Genomic DNA, 17,606 nt, shown 5'->3' on the forward strand with positions numbered 1-17,606 from the left:
GATCAAAATCCTGGAACTTCCTTCCTAACAGCATGTGGGTATACTTACACCAGATGGACTGCAGCGGTTTAAGAAGGTGGCTCACCACCACCTTCTTGAGGGCGAATGGTGATGGACAACAAATGCTGGCCTAGCCAGCAAAGCCCACATCTCATGAAAGAAATTTTTAAAATTACTTGTCAATTACTAACAAAGAAACTAGGCTATTCCTTGAATTTAGAAAATTATGGGGATGATTTGATCAAGGCTTTCAAGAAATTAAGGGGAACTGATATTACCTGCCCTATTTCAGCTGATTGGGGAATCCAGAACTGGGGGGCATAGCCTAAAAATTAGAGCCAGACCTTTCAGGAGAGAAGTATAAAAATTTCTACAACAAAAAGCAGCTTATCCTGGGTCAATTGTAAGTTTTAGATCAGAGACTGAAAGTTTTATGTTAACCAAAATTATTGAGAGATATGGGACAAAGACAGTCAATATGGAATTAAGCCATAGATCAGCCATGATTTCACTGGATGGTGGAACAGGCTCAAGGGGCTAAATGGCTTACTCTTGATATAATGATCTGTCTCCAGGCCTCCTCTCTTTGTATAACATAAGAGTACTTGATTCAATGTGGATGGGGTACAGATAGTCAATGAAAATTCAACAGAGGTTGTCAATCTTGTTCAAAGAGACAGAGGGTGGCTAGTGCAACAAATAGAAAAATTTACACAGGCGCAGCAATATGCATTCATATGAGATTTGGGTTAAGGTAAATTGGTGAGACAAAGCAGAGAAGACTTTTACTCAGCAGCTTGCAATTCCATACATGTAGAAGAGCTTTATATTTGTATTAAGTGATTCATATATACAAAACATGATCCATTCACCACACAAAAGTCTTACTTTCATAAGCATAACAAAAACATTTTGGGCAGAAATGATTAATGTAAAATGGAAGCATATTTAAATACGCACGAGTATTTAAAAATTCAGATGACATGGATAATAAATAATCTCAAAAACTCACCTCTTTGTATTTCTCTGCAAATCTGTCAAACTTTTCAATCATTTCAGCCACAAAGATGACATCCATCTTATCTGAAAAGTTTGCAGCTTCCACAGTGTAAGCCAGAAGTTGCCGTGCTGTTGCCACAGCATTTGTGAGATTCAAAGGCATCTGTTTATGGAAATTAAAAAGGTTAAAATTAAATAGTACTGCTGGACAACATAGTGGAAGGAAGTTTATTGTATCAGTGAACTAACTGGGATAAACAATTCATAAAGGTTTTGCATGAATCCACATATTTCATCTTTTACATTGTATATACCACACTTAATATACAACACCCAAAACAGAAAACTGAAAAGTGCTATATTAATGACAACAACAAAAACTATATCAGGAAAAAAGTTTCAAGATTTCACTGCACCTCATCTCACAGATTTATTGTGCATTCCGAAAGATGTTCTTGCATTTCTACAGTGCCTTACCATCCTGCCAGAATATTGTTACTTGTTTACAAGATGAATTATTGCACTGCAGTGACTGTTGAGTAAGTTAATGGCTGGGATTTTCCAGCCCTGACACTGGCAGGCATTGCTGCAGGTGGGAAAATTAGAAGAGCATTTGACTTAATTGCTCTCCAGATTTTGCCATCCTGCCTGCAAAGATGCCCACTGATGTTGGGGCCAGAAAATCCTGCCCAATGTTACTGCCATTCTTACACAAATCAACGAAATGCATTTTTGGTGATATTAGTTGAAGTCTGGATTGTTTACTCAAGTCCTGGTGTGGCATCTAAACCTTTGAAACAAGAGATAAGAATAATGCTTACAGAATTAAGCTGACAATCTACAACATGCAATAATAAGTAAGGCTTAGTAATGACAAAGTTCTATTTAACTACAAAAAAGTTTCTTGCATATCACAATATGCATTGCTATAACCCTATTTGTGTGGTGTATACAATGTAAATTTTATTTTCTAAATTAATTTACTATATAAATTTAAGCTTACATAGTTATACAGCATAAGATTATTTTGCTAATACAAGCGAGCACTCATGGTGTACCTGGTTAAACATGTAAAGCACCCGTGTAACATCATTTGCATATTGACATCGAGAATAATTGTCATCAGACCAAAATCCTCCTCTGTCACACTTGCGCCAAGCTTTCTTTTCATCCTGAGAGCCACCGGGGTATATGCCAGTGCCAGCAGAGTAACGGGTACAGAGCAGGTAGGCAGTGATGCCAGCCAGTGTACGAGGCCACCTGCATGTGAGAAAATTATTCCATTCAATTTACTCAAATTTAGCTCAAATCAGAAATTTAAGCTTTAGTTTTCATAACAAGTAAAAGAGTAAAATTAAATCAACTATTTTAATTATAGTTGAAAGTTTTAGTTATAGTTGAAAGTGGTTAACATTTCTGACCTACTTCTGCTCCTATTTCTTATTATTGCTTTGATATTCTAAACCTATCTAGTCTATGACAACTTTGAATATTTGTTGAACGCTCTTCAAATGGAAAAAATATTCATGACTCCTTTCCCTATAAAACAGTAAGGAAAATATTGAAACGTGACCACAGCATTACATTAGAATTGAAATATTAAACTGACTGATGCTGGTATGTCTACAGCTGAAGAAATATAAAACCAATCAGTTTAGCATCTTAATTCTAATATTATGCACACTGCTAACTACAAAAAATAAAATTATGCCACTGTTTCTAAGCATTTGGAGCTCAAAGTAGAGCACGCTATAGCAGAGCTAAATTAAATCCCAGCCTTTACAAACTGGAAGTTAAAATAGGATTTTATAACCCAACCTTATGTTATTACGACATTGTATCTAATGTCCTTTAGTGAAGGATATGTGCAATCTTTACCTGGTCTGGCCTGCATGTGACTCCAGACCCACAGCAATGTGGCTGACTCTTAACTGCCCTTTGAAATGGCCTGGCAAGTCACTCAGTTTAAGGGCAAATAGGGATGGGCAACAAATGCTCATCTTGCAGCGAAGCCCCCATCCCACAAAAGAATAAAGAAAAAAAGTCCAAGCTTTTGAAATTCTGTAACAGATGGCAATCCTTAAGTGCTGTCACACAAAATCACTTTGTATATAGCTTTTGTTGAGCAAGGGAATCAGAAAGAAAAATGCTACTCTAGAAGCAGCATTAATAATTCAAAACTGCAGATAAGAAATTGTAAAGAAAACAGCACAAATAGAATGAGTGGGAATGTGGAAAATAATTATAATCACAGACAAACATAATCTTAGGTGCATAAGGACCAACACTGCATTTTCCAACATTTTGGGAATAATTCTTTACAACATAGTAAAACATACTGTTATGACAAGGTAGGGAGGAATGAATTGGCTCCCCTCTTTTCAACCCCCTCAGTCGGCCGCAACAAAGGTTTGCTTAAAACTTTTTTCCCATGGATACCATTTCTCAATCCAAATGTATTTACTTTTTAATAAGGAGCCAATCAAACCAGGTTTTCTTCAAACAAGAGCAAGTTCATCAGTCATTAAAACCAGAGGAAGAATGATTAAAATTTGCAACACAACTTTTCTAATCTGTGTAAATGTAAGAGCCCGAATAAAAGTTAATAAGAATGTACAAATAAGTCCCTGGAATGTCTGTGAGGTGCAGATGGCGGTACGTCGAGGCCATTATTAGGTGTTTTAGGTAGAACTTTGGAGCTGACTTAGGTAGTTTCACAGTCTATTGGAGACACTTGTTGGCTTGTCACCAGATGGAGAAATGGCCTGCTTATCATTGTAGGGGTGACTGAGGAGGCTGCTTCTTTCCGCTTATTGTGTCTCTCTGCTAAACAACTTGTTTCCACCAGGACGGAGCGCTCCTGGGGGGGAGAGGGGAAGGATGGTGGTGGAGGGCCGGAGTGCACAGGGGGGAAGACGAAGAACGTTCCACCCCTCATCCCGTGTGCTCTGGCCCCCTCCGCCCTGCCTGCTGTGGCCTCCCCAACCCAGCCTTGCATGCTCCACTCCCCCCCCACCGGCCCTGTGTGTGCTCTCTCTCCCTCCTGCTGGAGACAAGCTGTTTGCCAGAGCGCCAAAGGCCTGGGGCCAGAGCGCTGAGGAGAGAGAGAGAGAGAGAGAGAGAGAGAGAGAGAGAGAGAGAGGAGAGAAGAGAGAGAGAAAAAAAGAGAGGGCACAGAGGAGAGAGAGAATGTGAGAGAGTGTGAGCGTGAAAGAGGGAGAGCACGATCCTGCTGCTGTTCTTCTGGCTGGTAAAAGTAGGGAAAATCCCAAGATATTCGACCATTATATCAATGGGGAAGAGGATAACCAGGGAAAGAGTTGGGCCCATTAGGGACCAAGGGGGCAATCTATGGGTGGAGCCAGAGGACATTGCTAAAGTGTTGAATGAATACTTCACATCCGTCTTCACCCAAGAGAATGAGGATGAAGGTATCGAACTCGGGGAGAGAGACTACGAGGTTCTTCAGCAAATTGGTATAAAGAGTGACAAGGTATTGGAGATGTTGGCAGGCTTAAAAGTGGACAAATCTCCAGATCCGGATGATTTGTGTCCCAGACTGCTGAGGGAGGCAAGGGAGGAGATCGCAGGGGCTCTGATCCAAATTTTTAATTCCTCTCTGGCCACGGGGGAGGTGCCACAGGACTGGAGAACAGCTAATGTGGTTCCGCTATTTAAGAAGGGCTGTAGAGATAAGCCAGGGAACTACAGGCCAGTGAGTCTCACATCAGTGTTAGGGAAACTATTAGAGAAAATTCTGAAGGAGAGAATCTATCTCCACTTGGAGAGGCAAGGTTTGATCAGGGATAGTCAGCATGGTTTTATCAGAGGGAGGTTATGCCAAACAAATTTGATTGAATTTTTTGAGGAGGTAACCAGGTGTGTAGATGAGGGTAGTACAGTTGATATAGTTTATATGGATGTCCGCAAAGCCATTGACAAGGTCCCACATGCGAGACTTATAAAGAAGGAAAATGCACATGGGATACAGTGTAATCTGATAAGGTGGATTCAAAATTGGCTTAGTTGTAGGAGACAGAGGGTGATGACAGAAGGCTGCTTTAGTGGCTGGAAGCCCGTGTCCAGTGGCATACCACAGGAATCTGTGCTGGGTCCCCTATTATTCGGCACTTATATAAACGATATAAATGATTATGAGAGGAGTAGGATTAGTAAGTTTGCGGATGACACAAAGGCCGGGTGTTTAACAGTGAGGTTGAGTGTCTTAGGCTACAGGAAGATATAGGTGGGATGGTCAAATGGGCAGATAAGTGGCAGATGGAATTTAACACTGAAAAGTGTGAGGTGATACACTTTGGAAGAAGTAATTTGACAAGGATGTATTCAATGAACGCCATGACACTAGGGAGTTCTGAGGAACAGAGGGACCTTGGCATGTGTGTCCATAGATCTCTGAAGGCGATGGTGAAAAAGGCATTTGGGACACTTGCCTTTATCAATCGAGGCATAGATTATAAAAGTAGGAAGGTCATGTTGGAGTTGTACAGAACCTTGGTGCGGCCACAGCTGGAGTACTGTGTGCAGTTCTGGTCACATTATCGGAAGGATATGACTGCACTGGAGAGGGTGCAGAGGAGATTCACCAGGATGCTGCCTGGGATGAAACATTTAAGTTATGAAGAGAGGTTGGATAGACTTGGGTTGTTTTCATTGGAGCAGTGAAGACTGAGGGGAGACCTGATAAAGATGTACAAGATTATGAGGGGCATGGGCAGGGTGGATAGGGAGCAGCTGTTCCCCTTAGTTGAAGGGTCAGTCATGAGGTGACATAAGTTCAAGATGAGGGGCAGGAGGTTTAGCGGGGATGTGAGGGGAAACTGTTTTACCCAGAGGGCGGTGACGGTCTGAAATGCGCTGCCTGGGAGGGTGGTGGAGGCAGGTTGCCTCACATCCTTTAAAAAGTACCTGGATGAGCACTTGGCACATCATTACATTCAAGGCTATGGGCCAAGTGCTGGTAAATGGGATTAGGTAGGTAGGTCAGGTGTTTCTCACGTGTTGCTGCAGACTCGATGGGCTGAAGGGCCTCTTCTGTGTAGTGTGATTATGTGATTCTCCTCTGCCACTGCTTACACCAGTCTTCACAGCCAGTTTTAACTAATTTCTCTGTGTATTCCCAGGAGGGTGGCTAGGGCGCAGAATGTACTCTGGGTGGGGGACTTCAATGTCCATCACCAAGAGTGGCTCGGTAGCACCACTACTGACCGACCTGGCCGCGTCCTAAATGACATAGCTGCTAAACTGGTTCTGCGGCATGTGGTGAGGGAACCAACAAGAGGAAAAGCATACTTGACCTCATCCTCACCAACCTGCCTGCCGCACATGCATCTGTCCATGACAGTATCAGCAGGAGTGACCACTGCACAGTCATTGTGGAAAAGAAGTCTGGCCTTCATACTGAGGGTACCCTCCAACGTGTTGTGTGGTACTAGCACCATGCTAAATGGGATAGATTTCGAACACATCTAGCAACTCAAGACTGGACATCCATGAGGTGCTGTGGACCACCAGCAGCAGCAGAACTGTGCTCCAACACAATCTGTAACCTCTTGGTTCAGCATATCCCCCACTCTACCATTAACATCAAGCCAGGGGATCAACCTTGGTTCAATGAGGAGTGCAGGAGTGGATGCCAGGAGTAGCAGCAGGCATACCTAAAAATGAGGTGTCAACCTGGTGAAGCTATAACACAGGACTACATGCGTGCCAAACAGCACAAGGAACAAGTGATAGACAGAGCTAAGCGAACCCATAATCAATGGATAAGAACTAAACTCTGCAGTCCTGGCACATCCAGTCATGAATGGTGGTGGACAATTAAAAAACTCACTGGAGGAGTAAACTCCACAAATATCCCATCCTCAATGATGGCGGAGCCCAGCACAGCAGTGCAAAAGATAAGGCTGAAGCATTTGCAACAATCTTCAGCCAGAAGTGCCGAGTGGATGATCCATCTCAGCCTCCTCTGGAGGTCCCCAGCATCACAGATACCAGTCTTCAGCCAATTCGATTCACTCCACGCGATATCAAGAAACGGCTGAAGGCACCGGATACTGCAAAGGCTATGGTCCCTGACAATATTCCAGCAATAGTGCTGAAGACTTGTGCTCCAGAACTTTCCGCGCCCCTAGCCAAGCTATTCCAGTACAGCTACAACATTGCCACCTACCCGGCTGTGTGGCAAATTGCCCAGGTATATCCTGTACAAAAAAAGGACAATTCCAAGACGGCCAATTACCGCCCCATCAGTCTACTCTCGATCATCAGTAAAGTAATGGAAGGGGTCATCAACAGTGCTATCATGTGGCGCTTGCTTAGCAATAACCTGCCCACTGATGCCCAGTTTGGGTTCCGTCAGGGCCACTCAGCTCCTGACCTCATGGTTCAAACATGGACAAAAGAGCTGAACTCCGAGGTGAGGTATGGGTGATTGCCCTTGACATCAAGGCAGCATTTGGCCGAGTGTGGCATCAAGGAGCCCTAGAAAAACTGGAGTCAATGGAAACCCGGGGGATAACTCTGCTGGTTGGAGTCACACCTAGCACAAAGGAAGATGGCTGTGGTTGTTGGAGGTCAGTCATCTCAGCTCCAGGACATCACTGCAGGGTAATGTCCTAGGCCTAACCATCTTCAGCTGCTTCATCAATGATCTTCCTTCCATCATAAGGTCAGAAGTGGGGATGTTCGCTGATGATTGCACAATGTTCAGCACCATTCACGACTACTCAGATGCTGAAGCAGTCTACGTCCAAATGCAGCAAGACCTGGACAATATCTAGGCTTGGGCTGACAAGACGCAAGTAACATTCACACCACACAAGTGTCAGGCAATGGCCATCTCCAACAAGAGAGAATCCAACCATTGCCCCTTGATGTTCAATGGCATTACCATCACTGAATCCACCACTATCAGCATCCTGGGAGTTACCATTGACCAGAAGCTGAACCGGACTAGTCACATAAATACTGTGGCTACAAGAGCAGGTCAAAGGCTAGGAATCGTGCGAGGAGTAACTCACCGCCTGAGTCCCAAAGCCTGTCCACCATCTACAAGGCGCAAGTCAGGAGTGTGATGGAACACTCCCCTCTTGCCTGGATAAGTGCAGCTCCCACAACACTGAAGAAGCTTGACACCATGCAGGACAAAGCAGCCTGCTTGATTGTGTGTGGATGTGGTGCCACTCACTGCCTCCACCACCGATACACAGTAGCAGCAGTGTGTACCATCAACAAGATGCAATGCAGGAATTCACCAAGGCTCCTATGACAGCACCTTCCAGACCCACAACCACTACCATCTAGAAGGACAACGGCAGCAGACACATGGGAACACCACCACCTGGAGATTCCCCTCCAAGTAACTCACCATCCTGACTTGGAAATATATCGCCGTTCCTTCACTGTTGCTGGGTCAAAATCCTGGAACTCCCTTCCTGACAGCACTGTGGGTGTACCTGCGCCACATGGACTGCAGCGGTTCAAGATGACAGCTCACCACCACCTTCTCAAGGGCAACTAGGGATGGGCAACAAATGCTGGCCCATCCAGCGAAGCCCACACCCCGTGAATGAATGATTAAAAAATAAACTAGCACAGAATTGCACAGATCGGGCCCGCTTAGGAAATTGGAGCTTTTCTTTTCCTTCACTAATGTTCTTTCTTCCTCTCCTTACTGCTGTGTAGTAACATAGGCATCATGTGCCCTGTGGTGGTTCTTAACTACATGGGTAAGAAGGCCTAAATTCAGCACAAATAAAATAATGAACATGGGAAATTCTTAGTTTGCATGGTTCAGTTATTAGAACTGGAATAGTTACATTTGCAAAAGAAGAAATGATTATTAACATCTTTGTAGCATTGCACATGATTTGGATGATCAGCTAGTTTGTATCAATAACAGTTTATTGCAGGAAATGCACAATGAGAACCTCCCATCTTCCATACTCCATAAACTTAAGCTCACCCAAACTCTGCTGTCCATATCTTAACTCCCACCAAGTCCTATTCACCTATCACTCCTGCACTCACTGACCTACATTGGCTCCCAGTCCACACAAGGCACAAATCTCTCCTGCATTTAACCTCCTTCAGCCCTGTAACCCTGTGATCTCTGCGTTCCTCCATTCCTGACCTAATGCATTTCCCCCCACTTTACTTGCTGCACTGTTCAAAGCTAAGCCTTTTGCCCTCTCAGCCATTTGCTCTGGAGAAACAGAGGTTAAGCACTGCCTGTAAGATTCTGGAGCTAATAGTTGACCAGTAATAAGCAAAAACTCAAAATTATATATATTATATGTATATTATGTCCACCATTTGGGTTAACACAGCGCATTTTTATTGCTTTACATATTCCAGGAAACTTTATGGGAGAAGTTAAAATCTGGAATTACTATTTTGCTCAATCATGTGTACTACACAAAATTAAAGCTTCCTGGTTTAACATTAACTTTTGCTTGCCAGAGTAATTATCAGTTTCACCAGAAGATTGCTTAAGCATTCAAGGTATGTGTGAAGAAAAAAATATCTAAAATAAAAACAGAAAACTCTGGAAAAACTCAGCAGGTCTGACAGCATCTGTGGAGAGAGAAACAGAGTTAATGTTTAGAGTCTGGCTGACCCTTCAGAATAAAATACCCAGTCCAGCTCAAAAGGCAGCCCCATTTTATTTAAACATTTCGGCTTTGGTGATATTGTATAATTAGGTATTGTATTATATGAGAGAGCTCCTGAACATAATACAGCATTCCTTCAGTACTGTATTCAACCATCGATCCCAATAATATGCTGAATCACTGAAGCAGGATTCCCAATCTTCTGGCAAAGGTGAGAGTTTGAGCTAAATTAAAACAAAGTTCTGTACTGTAACTTAAGAGCATTTACCATTGCAATATTGGACAACTAATGTCTTATCTTCTTTACTGCTATTATCTATGTGTAGAAACTTAGCATTTTTTAGTCGTTTAAATAACCAATTAAATGCATCAAGAAATTAATCTTTAACTGAACCAATTTACTAGAGAATAACTACACATTGCTTTCACTATCTTCAAGCATCAGTTGCTCAAATTCCCCAAACTCCATTCCTGTACATATTAATAATGTATCTTTTGTTGAAACTCGTTTTTAATAAAGGTCACATATTCTGAGGCTGGTTTTCAAATGTACAGTATATCTCAATAATGCCTTGCAATCAGCAATTCTATCACTGCAAATGTGTTAACTGCCGTCAGTGGAGTGATGAGCTACATTGTGTCTAGTTGTAAAGAGAGCACTTTAGTTCTGGACAATAAGTTTATTGAGAAAAGGACACCACCACAGATAAGAAACATACTGCCAGTCTTTCACGGAAAAGCTTTATCGTGCAAATTTATTACCTGAAATCCCCTTTGTTATTCATCACCATCTCTGGTGGGCAGTACTTAGCTGAGCTCTCCAAGACAACTACGTCAATCTGTTTTGTTTTGTTTCCGCGTTTGGTTTGGACATGGCATTCCCAGTTTCCAGTGGAACCCATTTGGATATTTGAGATAGTTACAGCACTGCATTTAGAAATAGTTACATTACCATTCAACAGAAACACAGGAATACATAAGTTTGGGGGAAAAATATCACTTCAGAAAATAGTATAACTCATCTTATTGTAAATATCCACAGCTGCAAGATATATTAGCTGCAAGCATGTTCAACAATCAGGAACACAATTTTGAAATGGTTCAGTGCTTTGAACAATTGTCAAATGCTAAATAGATTTTTCTAAATGTGAAACCCACTGAAATGACAGAAAAACAAATTGAAACAGTGCCAAATCTTTAAGTATCTCAAGCCATTGAGTACCAAAGTTAAACTTTGCTGAAAATCCAGTATTATGAAGTAAATGTTGGAAATAGTACAAATATAACTAATCCTGAATTCCTGACAATTTAATTTACATTTAAAAGACACTATCACAGAGACCTAAAGTAGCTTTTCTCAACATTTGGAGCATTACAATCTAGTAAGATCATGTTTTCTGCATTTATAATGTTTGCTTTTGAGCAAATATTTGGGGATTTATGGAAGAGTACAAAATCTGCACTGGGCACAGTGTAAAAATTATGGCATCATATCCAGGTCAAATGACATTCAATGTACTGAAAAGTTAACTGCTCAATGAAATATATTGGAAAGACAATACTTGGGGGAAAAAAAAAACTAAACGGGCCTTCATAAAGCCAGAAGATACGTTCCTTATGAAAACAATAGAATGTTTTACAGTCTTGATCTATTTCAAATATAGGAAAAAATAGACCTTATACTGTATATGTACCATAATTATGGAAAGAAACACTCACTACAAAACCTAAAATGTAAATAATGTAAGACAATTTTATTACCTTGCAATAAAGGAGCAGTTATGTATCATATTTTTTTCAACAAGGATTCCTTGGGACTCATCAGTTTCCACTAACTTTCCATCCTGATACCAGAGCACTTGCATATCTTGGCCAACATAAGAAGCCACACACTGAAATGGGAGACTGTCGCCCTCAAACACCACCTGACGATGGGAAGGGGTCAGCTGAAAGGATGGCAGCTCAAGAGGAGCATCTGCAATAACAAAGATTAGTTAAAATGAAACCCATTCAGAAGTATAGGCTTCAGTTAGCTTACAGATTTCACAATTGATAATCTTTATAAAATACAAAATGGAATGCATAAACATCATGGGCAGAATTTTATGTTCCCCGCTGATGGGATTGCAGACTGGGGAGTTGGGGGTGGGCGCTTGTAAGATTTCCCAGGTGGCCTTGCCGAACTGAACTCTGTTATACAAGGATGGCAGAGGCCTAGCACAACCCGCAATGAGATAGGATTAATTAATGGCCCCATAATGACGGTGCCCTTAGTTGGGAGTGATCATAATGGGATTGAATTTTACATTCAGTTTGAGGGAGAAAAGAGTGAGTCCAAGATTAGTATTTTAAACTTAAATAAGAGCAATTGTGAGGGCATGCACAGGCAAATTAGGTTAAGGGGAAAGTTAATAGAGATGCCACGGCAGACATTTAAGGGGATATTTTAGAACACACAGAATAGATGCATTCCAATGAGAACTTTGTTAACTTTTTTACAAATATCTATAGAAACTCTTACTATCTGTCTTTATATTTCTAGCTAGCTTTCTCTTGTATCCTAATTTTTCCCTCGTTAATCGTTTAGTCATTATTTGCTGTTTTTTAGATTCTGTCCAATCTTCTGACCTGTCATCCATCTTTGCGCAATTATGTGTTTTTTTCTTTAAGTTTGATACTATCTTTAATTTTTTAAATTAACCATGGTCTGTCCGCAAGCATGACCCAGACCTTCCTGTCCTTGACATTTCAACACCCCGTCCTGGTCTCATGCCCACATGTCCGTCCTTGGCCTGCTGCAATGTTCCAGTGAAGCCCAACGCAAACTGAAGGAACAGCACCTCATCTTCCAATTAGGCACTTTACAGCCTTCCGGGCTTAACATTGAGTTCAACAACTTAAGGCCATGAACTCTCTCCTCCATCATCACCCCCTTTTTTCAATATTCATTTTCATTTTTAAATTTTTATTTTTTTATGTTTTAATTTTTTTTATCCACTTATTTTTACTTATTTTCATTTTTATTCATTGTTTTATCGCCACCTTTTATCCTATTTTCAATCTTTTTTCCCACGATCGTCCCATCCCCCCCCCAACCCACCCCCACAAGGGCCATCTGTCACTTGTTCATGTTGTTCTTTTCAGCGTGTTTACCCTTGTCCTGCCACATTCTGCTTTCTGACCTTAATGCCACCATCAGCACCTCCTTTAGCCAGTACCACTATCATTAACACCCCTTTGTCTGTTTGTCCATGACATCTCTGGCAATCCCTCCTTTGTCTCCACCTATCACTGGCCTTCTATCCAGCTTCACCTGCTCCATTCTCCTTAAACAGTATAAATTTCATTACGTTTTTACTTCTCTTTAGCTCTGAAGAGTCATAAGGGCTCAAAACGTTAACTCTTGTTTTTTGTTCTTTTCACAGATGCTGTTGGACCTGCTGCGTTTTTCCAGCATTTTCTGTTTTTGTTTCAGGTTTCCAGCATCTGCAGTATTTTGCTTTTATATTATATTGAGATAGCTGATGCATTAGTTTTGACTTTTCAAAATTCCCGAATTTCAGGGAACGCTCCATTAGATTAAAAATAGCAAATGTAACTCCTTCATTTAAAAAGGGAAGGAGACAGAAAGCAGAAAACTACAGGCCAGTTAGCTTAACATCTGTCATTGGAAAAATGTTAGAAGCTATCAGTAAAGACGCTATAGCAGGACTCTTAGAAAAATTCAAAGTAATGAGGCAGAGTCAACATGCTCTGATGAAAGGGAAATCATGTTTAACTAATTTATTGACGTTCTTTGAAGAAATGAAGTAGTAACAGCTATGGATAAAGGGGAACCAGTGGATGTACTGCACTCAGATTTCCAGAAGGCATTTGATAAGGTGCCACATCAAAGGTTATTATGGAAAATAAAAGCTCATGGTGTAGAGGGTAACATATTGGCAAGGATAGAAGATTGGCTAGCTAACAGGGAGCAGAGAGTAGGCAAAAGTGGGTCATTTTCTGGTTGGCAAGATATAACGAGTGGTGTGACACAGGGATCAATGCTGGGGCCTCAACTTTTTACAACTTATATAAATGACTTGGATGAAAGGACCAAAGGTATGGTTGCTAAATTTTCTGATGACACAAAGAGGGATAGGAAAGTAAGTTGTGAAGAGGACATAAGAAGGCTACAAATGAATATAGATAGGTTAAATGAGTAGGCAAAGATCTAGCAAATGAAGGATAATGTGGGAAAATGTGCAATTGTCCATTTTGGCAGGAAGAATAAAAGTGAAGCATATTATCTAAATGGTGAGAGATTGCAGAGCTCTGAGATAAAGAGAGATCTGGGTGTCCTAGTGCACGAATCGCAAAAGGTTAATATGCAGGTACAGCAAGTAATTAGGAAAGCTAATAGAATGTTATTGTTTACTGCAAGGGGAATTGAATACAAAAGTAGAGAGGTTATGCTTCAATTATACAGGGCATTGGTGAGACCACATCTGGAGAACTGTGTACAGTATTGGTCTCCTTATTTAAGGAAGGATGTAAATGCGTTGGAAGCAGTTCAGAGAACATTTACTAGATTAATACCTGAAATGGGTGGGATGTCTTATGGGGAAAGGTTGGACAGGCTAGGATTGCATCCACTGGCGTTTAGAAGAGTAAGATGCGACTTGATTGAAACATACAAGATCCTTGACAGGTTGGATGAAGAGAAGATGTTTCCTCTTGTGGGAGAATCAAGAATTAGGGTTCACTGTTTATAAATAAGGGGCATCCATTTAAGACAGAGATGAAGAGAATTTTTTTTTCTGTCATGAGGGTCATGAGTCTTTGGAACTCTTCCTTAAAAGGCAGTGGAAGCAGAGTCTTTGAATATTTTTTAAGGCAGTGCAAGATAGAGTCTTGATAAGCAAGTGGGTGAAAGGTTATCAGGGTAGGCCGGAATGTGGAGCTAAGGTTACAATCAGGTCAGCCATGATCTTACTGAAAGGAGGAGCAGGCTTGAGGGGCCGAGTGGCCTACTCCTGCTCCTAATTCATACGTTCATATATCTGCCCTCGCCCCAACTGAGGCAGGTGAGAGGAGTTCAGGGTTGTCAGGGTGGTAGGTGGTGGAGCAAAGGCTGGCAGGCCAACCTGCTCAAGCCCCAGGCAGGAAAGAAGATAGGGGTGGGGGGGTGGAGGCTGCTTCCCTCAAGGGCACAGCGGGTACCCTATTTCTGTCCCCTGTTGTGTGGTCCCTCCCTACTGTTCCTCTCCATCAAGGTCCTCACCCCATCTCCCCATGCCCCAAGCCTCACCTACCCAACCTGCCATGAGACAGCCCCACCACTGCCCCACCCTGGTCCTGGACTGCTTCTAGTTCTAGTCCTAGTTACTGTTGCTGCTGGTGTTGCTTGGGTATAAAGTTTTTGGCCAATAAGATTGGCCAGCCGCTTTCTGAGGTGAGACTTCTGCCCGAATGAGGAGCAGAAGTCCCATCTCTAGCTAATTAACACTGCTCACAGCGTTAAATAGCTAAGGGGCTGTTGTGATCAGCAGGGATGTACTCCCCACAGACTCTTTAGGTGGCACGGTTTCAGGTGCCTCATTAGTGACTTCTTAAGTGAAATGACATTATTATGTGTTTATAGTTTAACCACAGGAGTATAATTGGTCCAATTTCTTGCTCAATATAATTAATCTCCCAGGGAGTGAGGTAAAGTTTGCTACCTCATAATATAGTGCTCACAGTGTTGCCTTTACCCACCAGGTAATATTCCATAAAGGATAAGTCATTGCCTGTTCTAACGCCTAGCCTCTAATGGTGAATGACCAAGACATGACCAATTAGCTATAGTCTAAGCCCTAAAGCCAAAGCTAATTTTTGTTTGTTCTCATAACTTCCTTTGCTATTGGCCACAGTTTTTTGCACCTTAGGGCATAGAGGATTGGGTCCTGACCAATGAGGAAGCAGGCTTTACTCATCCTTTAGGCACAGAAAATTGTAAAAGCATCTTGGTGCGTTAGGAGAGCAGAAAGCAACAGATTACAGAGGTGGAAAGCAGAATGGGTAGCGCAGGAACAGACCAGGCCTGGCAGTGCACCACATGACTGGAATTGCAGTGAGCAAGGACCAGCAGCTAACAATTTCTACCTGGGAGTTTGAAATTCTTGCTGACATTTGGTGTGGCTTATATTAGTGTTAATGGTGAACACACACAGAGTTGCTAAGATCCTGAAATCCTGCTTTTTGGAAGTGCTTTAAATTCTTTTCAGTTCTTTCCTCCTCTAATTGCCTTATTACATTGGTTACATTAAGACTGGTACATGAGTATAAAGCTGAATCTTAAATTCTTACCACAAGTCAGAAGTTCTTTCTTGACACTTGTTATTAGCTGACTGTGCAGAGACTTTGGGAAGGCACACTTAGTTTCCCGTACAGTTATATTTTTAGTCTTTATCCATTGAATCATCCAAAGCAAGTTGCAATCACACAAAAGATAGTCCGTCTGAAATTCTCTAGCAATGACAAAATTAAAAATTAAGTGTAATGTTTCCAAATAGCTTTTCTTTACAAATAATGCTATCTCAAAAACCTCGTAAGTTACAAAAACCTGAGATCAACACCATCAATAAAAGGTACCTAAAACATGTTTGATGAACCCATGTGTCAGTGTTTATGTTTAAATTTATTTTATCTAAGTTTTCTAAAAGTACAATTTGTAATATTTGCCAATTCATCATCTAAAAATTAGTGATTTTAGTGGTTCTGTAAGAATGAAATGAAGCCAATAAAAATACATTTTGCTAGCATATCGTAAATTAAAGATATTCAGGTCAACATAGAAATAAAACTGTGTTTTAAAATTCACATTGCAACTTGTCTGCATTTTGTGACAATTTAAGAACTTCAAGAAATCTAACATTAGAGAACCTTTTACATGACCAAAGATTTGAATGAAACCATGACATTTTGGATCTTGATCACTTATACTTTGTCATATTACCTGCATGAGCTATTTCGCAGTCAATGAATTAATAGTAAGTTTTTAATTAACTAAAATCGTCCATTGCAAACATTCTGTAATATATGTGGTGCATTGTGTTGGACCAACCCTGTGACTTGCTGTTATGTCCTCTAGGAAGTTGAGGGGAGGGGTGGGGCGGTGCTGAATAGAGACCAGGTGCTCTGTTGTATATATAAGAGTAAGTTGTGGGAATCACACCCAGGGCTACATGTAACCTCAAATGATTTACATAGAAGAGCAAAGATAGAAACATGAGTAGTTTGTTTGCCTAGCTTCTGCATTATAATTGCTGTGTGGCACATAGAGGTCGAGGTTAGTGACTTGATGATGTGCAAAAGGAAAACACGAAACTGATACCAGCACAAAATGGAAAACATCTATTTTTGAAAACAAGTCAATATTAGGTTAACTAATAGCACTTTCACCACACATCCTGAAATGAATGAAGAACAATTTTACTTTTGGAGCTTCCCCTTCAAAGTTATCTTTTTTATTTATTCATGCACAGGAAATGACATTGGTTTAGCAGGTAGTGGGTGAGGGGGGGGGGGGGGGGGGTGACTAATGTAACTCTGGTGAAAAAAAGCCCAGGAGAAATAACTTTAAAGCACCATTTGCACTGCCTTTGGGAATTCCGTTATTCTTCTACCAAGTTTACAGTGATAGATCAGGAGAACCACCCCCCACAGAAATTCTACTTCATGGTTTGAATCCCTATTTGCCACTAAGGGATACTCAATGTTTTTTTTAGATGTAAGGTAGTTAATGTTTCCTTGTGCATTAACACAATATATAAGTATCGCATTACTTAGTAACTTTATATATCAATTGAACAAAAATATTCAGCTTAATTTCTAATTAGCCAGATTAAATTCAACACTTCAGCATAGCCTTTACTTTTCTCTTTTGGAATGCAAAATAAATAACAATCAAGGACATTTGAGGGAGAAACATACTATTCTATTTGAATAGAA

At 41.2% G+C, this 17,606-nt stretch overlaps 1 protein-coding gene across 1 annotated transcript in view; it reads right to left on the minus strand.

Moving 5' to 3' along the window:
* adgra3 (adhesion G protein-coupled receptor A3) overlaps nt 1-17,606 on the minus strand; it is a 250,405-nt gene that overhangs the window by 64,266 nt on the left and 168,533 nt on the right. The window contains exons 6-10 of the mRNA XM_078545705.1: nt 15,963-16,123; nt 11,394-11,607; nt 10,395-10,559; nt 2,058-2,259; nt 1,013-1,162 (exon numbers count right to left, since the gene is read on the minus strand). Of these exons, the coding sequence (XP_078401831.1) occupies nt 1,013-1,162; nt 2,058-2,259; nt 10,395-10,559; nt 11,394-11,607; nt 15,963-16,123 (892 nt within the window). The remainder of the gene's footprint in view (nt 1-1,012; nt 1,163-2,057; nt 2,260-10,394; nt 10,560-11,393; nt 11,608-15,962; nt 16,124-17,606) is intronic.

This window comes from Cetorhinus maximus, chromosome 1 (assembly GCF_964194155.1).
Source record: "Cetorhinus maximus chromosome 1, sCetMax3.hap1.1, whole genome shotgun sequence".
Lineage (NCBI taxonomy): Eukaryota > Metazoa > Chordata > Chondrichthyes > Lamniformes > Cetorhinidae > Cetorhinus > Cetorhinus maximus.